Here is a 15330-nt window from a genome sequence, read left to right on the forward strand (position 1 = left end):
TGTCCCACACACGTCCCCATGGCCACCCTGACCCTTCTGGGGATCCCAGGAGCAGCCACCCTCACCTCTGAAGTCCCAGCACAACCCAGGCTTGTGGTTTGCCTTGCTGATGCAAAGAACCCAACCCTGGCCTAATGCACCCCCTCCAAGTGCCAAGCCCCGTGCCCAGCCCACGTCCTTGGGCAGAGCCAGCCCTGGTGCCCCGCTGGGCGCTGCTGCTCAGCACCTGCAGAACTGACCGCACCGACAGCACTGCAGCCCCGGCGTCGTCCTCACGCAGCACACAGGCTGTCAGGGCCGGCCTTGGGCACCCCTTAAATACAGGGCCCTGCCATGTGACAGGCAGGGCTGGCCTGTAAACATGGCTTTATGGGTGCCATCACCATGGGGATGCCCAACAGACACACGGCGCACCCAGCACTGCGCACAAAGGTCTGCAGCCCTCTCCGGGCGCGGTGGGGATGGGTGGTGGCTCCTCCGCCAGCACCGCGTGGTCCCTGGGGTCAGGGTGAGGGTGGGTCAGGCACAGCGGATCCGGGCAGGGAAAGGGGCCACGGACATTTTCCTTCACACCCACTATACAAACCTTTGGTGGAAAGAGGTGTGTGGGCCAGGGATGCTGTGCTGGCTTTTGTCAGCTGATGCGTGGGGCGAGTGGGCGTTCGATGCCTTCTAGTTTGGATCTGGCAATAAAGTTTTCTCCTGTTGACTTTCAGGGCTATTCGGCTTCCTTTGTTCCTCCCCTCTGGGCACCCCGCAGCCCTATGGGGCAATCTGTGCCAGGGCAGGAGGGACACTGCCCATTACTGCTGCAGAGGCTTCTCTCTGGATGCAGAGAACAAATGCATATATTTTTACTGAATTTAGAATTGCGCTTTGGTTTAGCTGAATTCAGCCAGGAGTTGACCTAACTCAAGGCTGTTTCAGGTGAGATAACAGCACCACAGAGTTTTAAGCTCCAGAGGAATGGTTCAGTGTTTTCTGAAAAGGTCATATAAACTGCAATGGAGTGGTACGTGGTGGACCAGCAGTGGGATCCAGAGTGGTCCCTCTGCCACCTGGTGCAATGTTGTGCTGGGAGAACATATACTAGCTGCCTGCAGGGGCTGGGGGACACCCCTGGCCCCACCGACCTGTGTGCAGGCTGCTGAATCAAGCCCACTCCATCTTCTTTCTCCACTGACTTCTATGGGCACCAGCCTGACTCCCAGTGTTTGCTGGTGCCTCCTGATTATGGAGGTGCTTTCAGGCTGCCTTCCAGGATCCCATCTCATCTCTCCTGGGCTCAAAGTCACACAGTGGCACACAGAGCTATGGAGCCTGCAGAACCCTGTTCCCAGTGTGCAGCCCTGCAGAGGCAGAAGCATTTTTTTCCCCCTCCTACTCACATTCCTCTGTCCTCATGAGTTTTTTCTCCCAGTTCAATGACCGCCAGCCTTTGCCTCGTGGTCTGGCAGAGCCTGGTGCCACGCACACCAGAGACACAAAGGCACACACTGCCTTTTCTCCCTGGCCCTGCTATGAAGACCTCACATTGTGTTTAACTAGGGAGAGAGAAAAGCAGAGGCCTGGAGCATTGTGCTCATCTTTGGGCTATGTAAAACCCTCTGTTTCTCCAAAAATATCTGTCCAAAGTTCTGGCAAGAAAGTAGTGACCCGAGGAAAGGCACCTTGAGGTCACAGTCTCCCATAAAAGACCAGGACCATGAATTTTAAAATGAAAGAATTGGGAGCACTTTGCGAATCTAAATGTTCAGAAAAGCACCATCTCCCAGCCTAGCACAGTCTGGCACCTCCACCCAGGCCTCAAGGACTATTCACAAGGTGGGGCTGGAGAGGACTTGGCCGAGGGGGGGGGGGGGGGGGGGGGGGGGGGGGGGGGGGGGGGGGGGCAGGGTGAGTGGGGGAGGGGAGATCGGCGAGGAGACTGCTGCATGCTGGCCAAGGACCCTGTACAAGGAACAAGGCAGTCACCCGGATCTGCCTGTTTGCAGAGGTAAGACAGGGCCAAGGCTGAAGGTGCCCATGCCTAACCCTGCTAACTAATAGGCATGTTTCCAGCTTGGGGTATAAGGCAGTGTCATGCTGGGAGCATCTTTTATACCCCAGTGGCCCTGGCCCCTCCGTCACTACCCATGCCTCCATCCAACACATCAGTGCTGGATGTTAACCATGAGAATTTATGGCCAGGAGTGTGGGCTTTTTGGCCTGAACTTTGCACCATCTGATTTGTTCAAGTGTCACCCTGCAGCACAAAGGAAGCCAAATAGCCCTGAAAGTCAACAGGAGAAAACTTTATTGCCAGATCCAAACTAGAAGGCATCGAACGCCCACTCGCCCCACGCATCAGCTGACAAAAGCCAGCACAGCATCCCTGGCCCACACACCTCTTTCCACCAAAGGTTTGTATAGTGGGTGTGAAGGAAAATATCCGTGGCCCCTTTCCCTGCCCGGATCCGCTGTGCCTGACCCACCCTCACCCTGACCCCAGGGACCACGCGGTGCTGGCGGAGGAGCCACCACCCATCCCCACCGCGCCCGGAGAGGGCTGCAGACCTTTGTGCGCAGTGCTGGGTGCGCCGTGTGTCTGTTGGGCATCCCCATGGTGATGGCACCCATAAAGCCATGTTTACAGGCCAGCCCTGCCTGTCACATGGCAGGGCCCTGTATTTAAGGGGTGCCCAAGGCCGGCCCTGACAGCCTGTGTGCTGCGTGAGGACGACGCCGGGGCTGCAGTGCTGTCGGTGCGGTCAGTTCTGCAGGTGCTGAGCAGCAGTGCCCAGCGGGACACCAGGGCTGGCTCTGCCCAAGGACGTGGGCTGGGCACGGGGCTTGGCTATTCCTTGCCACTTGGAGGGGGTGCATTAGGCCAGGGTTGGGTTCTTTGCATCAGCAAGGCAAACCACAAGCCTGGGTTGTGCTGGGACTTCAGAGGTGAGGGTGGCTGCTCCTGGGATCCCCAGAAGGGTCAGGGTGGCCATGGGGACGTGTGTGGGACAAGTGCACTGCCCATGCCTGGGCACACGGAGCCACACGTGGGCTGGAGGCCTGGGGCCACGGGGATGCCTGGCACAAGGGCCGTGCACGGCAGGCAGAACTGACAGCGTAGTCCTTCCTTCCCCTGCAGCTCGGGGCCGTGAGAAGATGTCATCCCCACACCCAGGTGAGTGCCCGTGGGTAGGGCTTGGGCAGCCCTGGGGGTGCCTGCGCTGCCAGGCCGCTCCCTGCTCACGTCCCCTCCTGCTGCCCGCAAGCCTGGTGGTGCCGGGGCCCAGGAGCCTCCCACAGCAGCCGGGGCACTACAGCAACAGCTGAGCCGCGTGGCCGCCCCCGCAGCCCTGACGCGCACCTCTTCCTGCAGGGCCTCATGGAGGGCCGCCGCCGCCACATCCCGGGCCTGGGCACCCACCCGCACCGCACAGTCCTCCAGGGCATCACCACCCACCCGGCCATCACCCGCCCGGCCATCACCCGCCCGGCCATCACCCACCCGGCCATCACCCACCCGGGCACCACCCGCCGGGCCCCCACCCCCACGGCCACCCCCACTAGGCGCTGAGCCCTGGCGGCGGCCGCCCCTGGCACGGGTCCGTCTCTGTCCATCGGCTACCCCGCGGCGGCGCTGCCGCCGGGGTCTCCCTCCGCCCACGTGTGGCAGCACCTCTGCCGGAAACAGAAGCTTGGGCTTGGGTTGAGGTCAGCAATAAAAGTCCGCTCGGGGCCTCTGTGGTCGCTGTGTCTGGCGGTGGGGCTCCGCGCCGTGCCCCTCCACGGCCGTGCGGGCAGTAGCGCCCCGCAGGGGACTGCCCCGCTGCTCCGGGCGCGAGGAGACGGACGGAGCGACGGGGTTACGGCTCCCGACGCACGGACAGCCCCTCCGCGAGGCTCTGCGAGGGCACGGCCCGCGACGGGCGCCGTCCCCTCGGTTCTACGCACGGAACGGAGCGGCCGTGCAGCCCCTGCGCTCTGCGGAGCCCCCGGCCCACGCGTGGGAGCGCCGCGCAGCGCCGCTGCTCGCTGCTCATTGCCTCCGTGCGGGCAGAGCTGCGGCACGGCCACGCACCGGCACCGTGCTGCCGAATGCCCGGGGTTTGGTTCCCCACAACGGCCGCTTTCTCTGCAGCGGCTCCCACGGCCGCCGTGGGTCTGCAGAACGTCAGCGCTCGTCTGTGTGCCACTGCGCACAGCTCAGCCCGCTGTCGGGTCGGCCCGGCCTCCCTTTGCCATTGGCGCCGGGCGCTGCGGCACGAGTGAAGCTCCACGCCCACAGGCATAAGAAGGCCGTCAGCGGCCGGGCTGCAGCCGCAGCGCTGAGCATCGCCAAGGGAGGTGAGAGGGAATAGGGCTCGGGGATGGGGGACGGGGAACAGGCGACGGGTGGGCTGCCTGGCTGGCTCGCTCGGGGGCTGCCGTTCCGGAGCTGAGCTCTTTGCTCACCGCAGAGGCCGGTGGAGAGCTGAGCTAACTGTGGCAGATATTTAGCCGTGTGGCATGAATTAAATGAGGACCGGATGCCAAACTGTTGGGTTTTTTAACCCCAGCGTCAGTGCATTCAGAAGCTTCTGGGAAGATGGATTTGCATCCCTCCCTGTCAGGTTATCTTTGGTTTGGTTATTTGTGAAATCTGCAGGAAAAGCTGCAATTATTGGTAGTCCTGCACTGGTCTCCAGGTTGTATGCGTCAGGAAAAAAGGCAGAGGAGTTGCCCTTGTTTTCTCCTATTGGTACCTATCAAAATTGAATCCTGCCCACGTCCCCCTGATTGTTCATTTGGAAATGGGCCTGCAGGCAAGAAAGGCAGAAGCAAGGGCACCTGAACTGGAAGGGAAAGCAAAGCCTTTCTGAAATACCTCCCCCCCACCTCCACCCTCACCTGCTCCTATCCCAAATTTGCAGAGGAAAGCAGTGGGTTGAGCAGTAGGAAAAAAAGAATAGGTGAGGTGACAACATGCATGATTAAGTGGGTGTTTCATCAGCTGAGAATGTGGCACAAGGATACTGTCCAGTTCCTGCTGGAAGTAGTGAAGAGGTTTGAGGGTTTGGGTCATCTGAAAGTGGGTTTCCTTCTCATAGGGAGTGCCAGGCAGCAGGGCTGAGATGCAGCCCAACCATGGTGAGACCTGGGAGATGTCCAGCAGTTCTGCAGCCTGCAGCTGCATGGCAGTTCTGAACCAGAGCTTAAGCCCCATCCCGGGCACAGAGTGGTGCTCTGTGCTTCCTGCAGCCCATTTCTGCTATGCAGGTTGCCCAAATGGCACTGGCATCACAAGCTTAGCAGATGACCCTGTCCCACTTGACAGCTAGCTCAGCACATCTGGGAAATGCACGAAGCCTCCAGGGTTTTACTACCTGTCTCCTTTCAGTTTTCTCTCCTACACTCTACACACGCCTGTTGGTTCCAGGGAATGCACCTGTCCCACTGCCACCACTCCTTTGTGTTGCAGCTCACCCGAAGCACTCACAGAGCCAAGGCCTCTTAGAACCACAGATCCTGGGATCTTCCCCAAAGTGAGAGCTGCTAGCAGAGCTTGCCTGCGACGCTGTTGGGTGGGGGGAATGCCCCAGGGCACTGGTACTCACCAGGCGAAAGGCATCACTGCAGCCTAACCCCTGCTGTTGTGCCCATTGCCTCCCTCTGATCTCAGGACTGTGCTGTCACCATGTCTGAGCTGGAGAAGGCCATGATCGCCATCATTGATGCTTTCCACCAGTACTCCGGGAAGGAAGGAGACAAGCATAAGCTGAAGAAATCGGAGCTGAAGGAGCTCATTAACAATGAATTAACCCATTTCCTTGGTGTGAGTATTGCCTTCTACATAGCACATCTGGGCTCAGGCTCCAGCTCCCCAGGAGCAGGTGGTGGCTGGACAAAGCCTGCATCAGGGCTAGAGGCTCGGGTTGGACACTAGGGAAACTTCCATCCCTGGGAGGGTGATAGCCTTACCCTGTGGGGCTCAAGGTGCCCTGGTAGGGCTGCTGTTAAGCAGATGCTACTACACCTGTTTCTATCCTTTCAGGAGATCAAAGACCAGGAGACTGTGGACAAAGTCATGGAGGCACTGGACAGTGATGGGGATGCAGAGTGTGACTTCCAGGAGTTCGTGGCCTTCATCGCCATGGTTACCTCTGCTTGCCATGAGTTCTTTGAGCATGAGTGAGCTGGTGAGAAGCAGTTGAGCAGCTCCCACTCACGCTGGAGATGCAGAGCAGTACTACTCCTCTTGGGAAAAGACTGGATGCACTTGGGGGCTCTATGTAGTTAAGCTTGTGCTACTTAAGCAGCTTATTAAACTCTGCAGCTTTGTGAGCAGAAACACCCATGCATCTTGGGAAAGCCTCTTGGACAGTGCCCACCTGGGATGCTGTGTGTGAGAATGCCTCATCTCAAGCTCACTCCCTGCTGCTGTGTGCAAGGGACAGGCAAGGGGCTGGAAGCAGGTGGCCGCTGCAATCCGAGGTTGCTGGCAAAGGGAGAAGGAAAATTCAAGGGCTGAGGCAGGGAGTGATGCAGAGAGGCTGGTTAGAGAAGCCTGGCTTTGAGCCCATTGGCCTACACAGAAAGACTCCTGTGACCTCTGTGGGCTCTGACTGCCCCACGCATGCTACTAACCGTGGAGACTTAGCAGAGCCCATGCAGTCCTTGGCTACTTGAGACATTCCTGGCTTGAAAGGCAAAGCATAACCATGTAACAGCCCAGGCTTTTCTCCTGCCTATGAATCCTCCTGCTTGTAGCTGTCTGCAGAACTGGAAGTGAAAGCATAGGAGACTCCTGGGCTGGGCCTGAGGTGTGCATTGGCAAGCTTTCCAGGCCCAGCCAGAAGGGGGAAATCCATACATGATCAGCTGCAGCCTCCACAGTGTGTGGAAACAGTGAAAATAAAATGTTGGTTTGGTCTTTGGGCCATAATTGGGCTCTGGTGAAAAATGCACCCTTTTGTCCTGCAACTTTGTACACCTTGTGGCTTCCCTGAGTTGTCAAAGGTTGAGGGATACAGCCTCAGAGCACCACTGAAGTTCACACTGGCAGCAGGTTCATTTGCCTGGGGCTCTCTTTCAGCTCCTGTCTTCTATCAGTCTGCACTTGCAACTGGATCAGGCACACCTGTGAGTGAGGCAGTCATGGCTAGGAACAATACAGCAACATCTCCACTACAAATTCAAAATAAAGAGGGCTGTGGATGATGATGTTTTTATTTTGTAATGATTCAGTGAACAAAATAACCTAGTTTTTGACAGGGATCATCTTACTATTCTCATCTGCCTCCCCAAGCAGTGACAGAGGATGCTCAGGCAGAGACATGCATATGAGAAAGACAGCACCTTGTGCTCCATCAAGAAGTGAAAAAGTTTTGCTATCCTAAGGTAGTGTGCATCCAAGTTACTTCCATTACATTTCTGACATCCTTATCATTTCCTCATACTGCTCATTTTCAGCCATGTCCACCACTTGTACAGATGGACCTGAGGACATGTATGAGGACAGTGAATGAGGACCGACTGTCCCAGAGCATCCCACGGTTAGTTAGGGCAGCTTTGACACTCACAACCCTGTCTCAAGCCTGAACTGAGTTCATCAGAGGGGTCTCATGCTCCAGCAGAAGGCTTTGCAGGTGAGGCTTTGGCACCCACCTTTTTGTGAGGGTTGCCAGTGTGGCACATAGATGAGGAGCCCTTCCCTAAGGCAGTCTGTTCAGTGGCTCTGCATAGCACTGTGGTAGCAAAGAACTGCAGCGCAGCACCTGTTAAGACACAGAGCAGGCTGCCTTGTTCCCTAGCCAGCAATGAGAACAGGAGCAGGGGTGAAACGATACATCTCCACACACAGTTCTGGCAGTTAGAATGATCCTGCCTTGGCAGCACCACTGCTGGAAATGCACAGGGGCTTCACCCTGCACAAGAAGAAACTGGTGCTTCTTGTCAGAGAGGAGGAAGACAGCATATCTTCCTTCAAGATAGGTGCCCTGGTAGTTATCAGTGCAGTACACCTCTCCAACAGAGTGAAGCAGAGCTCTTCTGAAGCAAAGAAACAGACTGCACAGGCACAGGCCTCAGCACCACCCAGTCTGCACAGCTCTGCTCCTGTGTCCACTGCATGCAGCACAGAAGGTGACTCAGGTTCATGGCTGATGGGGGAGGGTTGTCAGAACTGCAGAAAGCAGACATCACAGCAGGGCTGAAGGAGGCTCCAAGGATTCACACCATCCACTAACATCCTATCAATGCCAGGTGAGATACTTAGAAGTGCCAGACCTGGCTGCAACAGATCTGCTGAAAAACAGCTCTGGCAGTGACAAGTCATTCATCTGGTAATTCATGTGACAGATCAAAACATTTACTTATATTTTGTTATGCTCCCATCCCAGCCAGTATAAACAGGCCAGCCTGCTGGATACCTGAGGTGTGTGTCCAGTTGCACTACCTCATTGGCAGTTTTTGAAGCTAGCACTGATTAGATTGATCTGACATTGCACCAAACCCAGCAGAACTCAGAAACCCCATCATCATGGCTGTCAGGTGAAGTTCCCAGTGACTGGAAAAAGAGAAACAACACTCCCATTCTCAAGAAAGGAAGACCCAGGGAACTACAGGTTGATGAGCCTCACCTTTCTGCCTTATCTGGGAAGATCACAGAGTGCATCTTCCTGGAAGAGATGTTAAGGCACATGCAAGATGCAGAAGTGATTAGAGATAGCTAGCATGGCTTCACCAAGGGCATTCAAAGGCTTCACTGTGCCTGACCCATCTGGTGGCCTTCTATGATGGAATGATGGCAAAGGTGGTCAAAGGAAAGGCAACTGATGTTGTCTACCTGGACTTGTGCAAGGCCTTTGACGTGGTTCCACACCACAGCCTTATCTCTAAATTGGAGGATTTGAAGGCTGGACTATTCAGTGGATAAAAAATTGGATGGTTGTAGCCAGAAAGTTGTTGTCAACAGCTCTGTCTACATGGAGAACGGTCACAAATGGTGTCCCCTAGGGGTTGGTCTTGGGACCAGTGCTCTTTAACAACAACAAAGAAGTGAGATTAAGTGTACCTTCACAAAGTTTGCTGATGACACCAAGCTGAGTGTTGTAGTTGATCTCCAACGGAAGGGAGGGACACCATCCAGACAGACCTGGATGTGCTCACAGAAGAATCCAATGAGGTTTAACAAGACCAGGTGCAAGGTTTTGCATTTGGGTTGGGGCAATCCCAGACAGGTGTACAGAATGGGAGAACTCACTGAGAGAAGCCCTGTGGAGAAGAACTTGAGGGTTCTGGTGAACAAAAAGCTGGACGTGAGCCAGCAGTGTGTACTTGCAGCTTGGAAGGCAAGCTGTGTTCTGGGCTGCATCAACGGAGGGGTGGCAGCTGGGAGAGGGAGGTGATTGTCCCCTCTACTCTGCCCTTATAAGGCCCCATCTGGAGTACAGTGTTCAAGCCTGGGGTCCTCAGCAAGGATGTGGAGTGAGTCCAGAGAAGGGCCAAGAAGATGATCCGAAGGCTGGAGCACCTCTCCTATAAAGAATGGTTGAGGGAGCTGGGCATGTTCAGCCTGGAGAAGGTTATGAGCAGACCTCATTGTGGCCTTCCAGTACTTGAAGGGAGTGTGTAAACAGGAGGGGGACCAACTTTTTACATAATCTGATAGTGACAGAAGTGATAGTGATATAGTGACATAGTGATAGGAGAAGAGGGATGACTTTAAACTAAAGGAGGGGAGATTTAGATTAGATGTTAGGAAGAAATTTTTTACTCAGACAGTGGTGATGCACTGAAACAGGTTGCCCAGAGTGACTGTGGATGCCCCATCTCTGGAAGCATTCAAGACCAGGCTGGGGGGCATACTGGGCAGCCCAATCTACTGTCTGGCAACCCTGCCCATGATTGAAGGTAGATGATCTTTATGGTCTCCTCCAACCCAAGCCATTCTATGAAATCTGCACTTTACCTCTCATCCCAGATAATTATAGGCACAGCACATCTGTGTAAAGGGAACCCTCTCTCTGACAAGACACAAAATCACCAGCGCTAAAAGAACACACATAAAAACGTTCTTCTGCACAGGTTCTGATCTTACTGGGAGCTGCTAGCATATCTAGAAGAAAATATCCTTAGTCTTGCTGGATGAGAGAAGCATTCAGGAAGATTTCACATACTGAGAGCACAGAAACTAATCTACATAACAGACTTAAAACCAAAAATGCTTTCCCCCCTCCATGCCCCACACACACATCAAGCATGGACTTTCACAGCCCTCAGAGAGGGATGGTGTAAAGCAATCATGCAAACAAAGCACTGGACCACATCTCCCATATGTTCAACAGTTCGCACTGCAAGCTGCAGTGTACTCTTCCCTCCTGATGCTCTAAAGGACGTGGAAGCTTATTCCTGTTCCCTCTGTATATTAAGCTGAAAAATACACCTCAGAAGAAAGTGGCAGTATTTCAGAGACTGATCTAACTTCAATTTATTCCCTCTAACAGATGTTGCAACCAGAAGATTTACCTAGCCTTACCCACTGTACTCTAACAGTCAGGGCATTCAAGCACTGAACTGCTCAAAATACAGGTGAAAACTGCATACCGTAAAAAAATTAGGTTTGGATCCAGCAGCCAACATGCATAAAGTCAGATGTTCAAGAGATGTTTTGAAATGTTTAATGTGCTTTTGTTTTAAATCTTACAAGGCAACTTGTCTCACTGTCAAACATATCAATACAAAAATCTTACAATACTTTATCTGCTAAAAAACTACGACATTAAAATTGGGGTTAGGTAGTTCTTCCTCTTTGCCAGCTGTTGTGTTACAGGGATTGCTCACTGCTAAAGGTTGCTGTACTTAGACAATAAGTTACACAGGTTCTGTACATAATTACAGTCATCATATGCAGCTGTATAATACACCACAGTCAAACACCACGAGGGCATAGAACTACTGTATATGAAAGCTTTTTTGTTGAGATTTACTGTTCATTTGTCAAAGAGTCGTTTGATGTTTTCTTATCAGGAGACTAACATCCATCTTCCTTAGGCACTGATCCAGGCAGAATTGCCTTGCAGAAAAACCTGGCTCTTTTGCCAAACTCATGCATTATATTAAAAAAAAATTAATGGAGCTCAAACTCTTTATTAACTTTATAAAAATAATTATTTGCTACTCTCGTTCTTACCCTCAAATACATCAAGTATTTGAATAATTTCACATTCTCTCTGTGAATTAGGTTCACTGCAGTATTAGATCAGGCAGAAACTGCAAAGCCTTTTTTAGCCAAGTGTGACTCAGCTGCCTGGCTATTTCAGCTGGAGCAAAATGTCGGTCTAAATACAACTAAGAAGATGAACTTAACAAGAAAGACCCACCTAACTAACACTGAGTATTCTTTTCACAGTGAAAAAAAGAATCACCATTGTAAATTTTAGCAAAGGATATTAATGGAAAACATATTGTAAGGTCATGCTTTGTAAACATTTCTACAAACGATTCAGACTATTGGCTTTGGAATGAGTTTTTAAATAATTGGTGTTATGCAGGGCAGCAATTAACAGCTAATGCTATTAAAACAAACAACTTTAATGTGAAGTTATGAGAGCAAGAGCAGCAAAGGCTCCCGCATCAAATAGTTAAAATCGAGTATTAATTTAATATTTTATTATAAAGTTTATAGCATTACAGAGTTCAGCATGGCACACTAAGTAACCTTGTTACAGATGCAGTATTTGTTTTTGCTTGGTACAAAAAAGCCGAGCAGCAGCATAATTGTTATATTGAATCCGAGACTGGAATGAATTTGTTCTGAATAAGGATGAGTCAGTGATTTAAAATACAAAGGCTGCATTTTTAAACCTCAGATATGTGCAAAATTCCTTTCAGTACAGTAGGGAAAATAGTAAATATGTATGCAGTCTTAAAAGCTATGCCCCAACCCAGATACTGTCAATACATTGCAAACAATCACACGTAGGGGTAACTCAGACTGGTTACTCACAATTTTCCGTATTATTTCCGAGAGTCACAGCTGGTGTTTGCTCCCCACCCTGCCTTATGTCCTTTTATGCAGTGCATCAAGTACTGACATTCATAATTATTGTAAAAAAAAAAACAAAAACAACAAAAAAATTGGTCCATGATAGTTCTAATAAGCTTCCTTCAAGAATTCCAGTAAATTCTAATACAGCAATAACTGTTACAATGGATTTATGAAAGCAAACACAATCTGAGAGATGAAAGTCTGTGAAGATTAATATCTCCATTTTTTTTAAGTTCTTCAACGGGTTTTAAAAACATAACATATCAATTCAAATGCTATTCAGACAGTATCGAGATTTTGGTGCTTTAGCCTTGATGTGATTTCCTTTTTTCACATGTTGTAGGCAACATAAATAGGATCCAACTGGTCAGCTAAAAATCCGTCTCTCAAGTGCATTCGTTGTTTTTCACCACGGGAATTGATGGGAATAACACCTGGGTCCACAATAACTACAACACCTACTATGAGATAATGCTCCTCCAGAACCACATTTGTTACCAGTGCAACCAGGTCCAACGCTTCTTGTTCTGAGCCTTCTAATTCCACAACCACCACCAGCAAATTGGTCCATGTAAATACAGCACTGTTGGAATAATAAAAATATTAATGCTGAGAAAAACAGAACAAAACAACAAACCTTAGTCAAAGGAAGCTCTGAAAAACAGACTCATTGCAAATAATTACTGTATGGATTCAACAATATAATTAATGGGAAAAAGCCATGCAATAATAAGAAAATATGTATAAATCAAGAGATATCAAGAATGTAACTTCGTGAGATATTCTAGGCCAATTCTTTTTCTATTGCCTCTGTACACTAAAATTTCACATTCAGCATGTGCATGCTTGCCATTAATGTACCTTTATACATATCTAGGTATTACTAAAGGGGAGACAAAGCCTTCAGTCTCCCTAGGGACTAAAGAAGACCTATAGCCAAATGGCGTATGAAATGAGAAAGTATTTACAAGATCCAAGTATGCATATTCCAACCACCATAGAAGTCAAGAATCCAACATGAAGTGTTTCCATTCACAAGGATCTCCTCATCTTTCACAGTTTAAACTGTAATAAAGGTGTGAGCTTTATTTATTTATTTTTTTGGATGGAGTAAGAGGGGTGTTATAATTCAATTAGTTTCTCGCACTGCAGTATTTTCTGAGCAAGGTTTTGGTGAGCTCACTCTACAAGTTCTCAGTCTGGCATGCTGTCCTGCAAACATTGACTCCTTCTGCTTTGTAGGATATAAAAGGATACAGAAAAATATATGTGTCTCTTACCATTCTGCAATGCTCTTATGTGCTCTAATTACAGAGGTCTCTATATCAATGGGGTGGTACCTCATTCCTCTGAGCTCCAATGTTTCATCCAAAGAGCCTACTACATACAGGGCATCATGTCTCTCTGCAATAGAGCACAGGCATTGAAAACATCAATAGATCAGAAGAACATTAGAGTGTTCCAAGACATTCTCGATGCTTCCTAGGAGCAAGAGTGTTAAATGCATCGAGCTCTATCATTTGGAAAGAACATGACTGCAAGGTCATTTTAGCTCTTCTGCCTACTGACTTAAAGCAAGAGAAAACAGACTAAAAAGAATTTCTGGGTCATCTAGTTCTGTGTCTTTCTTACACAATGTGATCTCTGTTCACAAAAATAATCAAAATCCATTGTTAAAACATCCTTTTGTTCCACTATTTTTACCAAAGAACTTCCCTACTCTTATCAAGAGGAGATTTTCAATTTCCAAGTATTACTTTTTCTTAACCCCTTGTTCTCGTGCTATCAACATTCTCAGCTTAAGTTAATGCAGAGAACAACCCTATCTGTTTCTTTACCATAGCTCTCCTAAGCTTAATATGAAACATACTCTACTTACTGCTTTGTTCATTCTGTAACTCCGTTCAGCTTAAATTCTCTGTGCTTATTTTGGAATTCTGCTCAATCATGTAAAAGCATGCTGGGAAGCAGCCCTATATTCTGTACATACTTACCAATAACGTGTTAATTTATGACAGCTTGTCCCTCAACTACTGGCAAATTTAAGGACAACTGACATTGTTTCACAGCTAGAATATCTCTGATATGTGATTTTTCAGGAAGCTACAAGACACAAAATGGTGCAGTAGTAAGGTAGTGCCTTACCACCTCAATTTCTTGTTCTTTGTGAATGTCTGCTTACAGACTCCCATTTCTGTCCATGACTAGCTTTCTCAAGAAGAGGGAGCCATTTCACTTTGAACAGAGACAGAGGAACTATTCTCTCTCAGTATCCTGTTCAGTAAAGCATCAGTACAACATGCCCAGGAGGAGGTAAAATAACTACCCTAGGAAAACTGAAAGGGAAGAAAGCAAGGAAAGCTTAGAACTCCTTGTTTTAAAGGTTTTTAACAAGATCTACCAGCTTGGAATGAGAAGATAACACAGTGAAGCCTTTTCAGGGACCTAGATCTACTCTACACGTCAGCTCTCACTCATATCCTGAGACCACATCCCTTCAATGTGCTCTGGAGAAAATGGATTTACTGAGCTGCAGAGACTTCTCCAGTTAGACCAACACCAATTCTGTACTCAAGAGGCCTGGGGAGATTGAATAGTGGATGGGACAGTGACCTTTTCTTAATGGCTGATATAACAGAGCTACATCACAGACTCATTCTGAACCCTAAACTGGTATCCATTGCAACAAATGGAGTAGCTCCTCACCTAAAGTCTGAGTCTTCAATATACTGCTCTCCTTGATCACCATTTCTCCTTCATATAACAGAGGAGGGCAATGCATGTGGTAGCCCAAACAGACATCTTTGTTCCGTAAGCGGAAAAGCCTATTATTCTGTCTTCTACCATGAGTGATTACAGGAAGTATAAAAAGTGCCTGTGAACCCTACAGCTATGTGTCCAGTGGCACAGATGAGTAGGATAAACACTACTGATGTTGATACCACCCTTCTTCTAAGTGCAATGACAAGCAACTGCAGATACATTGCTAATAAGTGATAAGCATTAAGCATTCACACTCCTTAAGATGTTTAAAGACTGCCTCTTTTTAATGCCTGATAATCAAAAGTTATATATATTCCATATTTTGTTTAAGAAGAAAATAGAGCAGCTTTTCTTCCATTTGTTTACATCTCTCACAATTAGACACTGTGGTTTAAACTGGAAAAAAAAGGTTAAGTGAACACCTTACTTTCTTTACTGGAAAAACATGGGGAAGTTACTCCCCCAGACCTTTTATTTCAGGAAGACTGGGAAATGGCTGGTATTTGTGCATGTCCTAAAGCTGCTGAATGAGTTAGCATTATTAGTATTCTCTG

General features: G+C 49.4%; 2 protein-coding genes across 14 annotated transcripts in view; one reads left to right on the forward strand and one right to left on the reverse strand.

The window, feature by feature from the left end:
- The first annotated feature begins 2698 nt into the window (after positions 1-2698).
- Positions 2699-6929, forward strand: S100B (S100 calcium binding protein B). 6 transcript variants are annotated; one of them, XM_046943560.1, is made up of 5 exons: positions 2699-2762; positions 3128-3163; positions 3362-4329; positions 5645-5797; positions 6017-6929. In XM_046943560.1, exons 4-5 carry the CDS (start codon positions 5660-5662, stop codon positions 6155-6157), a joined length of 279 nt encoding a protein of 92 aa, XP_046799516.1. In that variant the 5' UTR covers positions 2699-2762; positions 3128-3163; positions 3362-4329; positions 5645-5659; the 3' UTR covers positions 6158-6929. The 6 variants fall into 6 exon arrangements, with proteins under 6 accessions (XP_046799516.1, XP_046799517.1, XP_421894.1 ...); XM_046943561.1 differs by having other exon boundaries at positions 2699-2749; XM_421894.7 differs by lacking the exon at positions 3362-4329.
- Positions 6930-10620: 3691 nt separating this feature from the next.
- The window catches only part of DIP2A (disco interacting protein 2 homolog A), a 112315-nt gene continuing 107605 nt past the window's right edge, over positions 10621-15330 (reverse strand). For all 8 annotated transcript variants that reach the window (XM_001234675.7, XM_015289225.4, XM_004942550.5 and 5 more), the window contains 2 exons: positions 13294-13417; positions 10621-12596 (listed from right to left, as the gene is read on the reverse strand). In XM_001234675.7, coding sequence (XP_001234676.1) covers positions 12344-12596; positions 13294-13417 — 377 coding nt within the window. In that variant the 3' untranslated portion in view covers positions 10621-12343. The remainder of the gene's footprint in view (positions 12597-13293; positions 13418-15330) is intronic.

The sequence above is a fragment of the Gallus gallus genome, chromosome 7 (genome assembly GCF_016699485.2).
Source record: "Gallus gallus isolate bGalGal1 chromosome 7, bGalGal1.mat.broiler.GRCg7b, whole genome shotgun sequence".
Classification (NCBI taxonomy): Eukaryota; Metazoa; Chordata; class Aves; order Galliformes; family Phasianidae; genus Gallus; species Gallus gallus.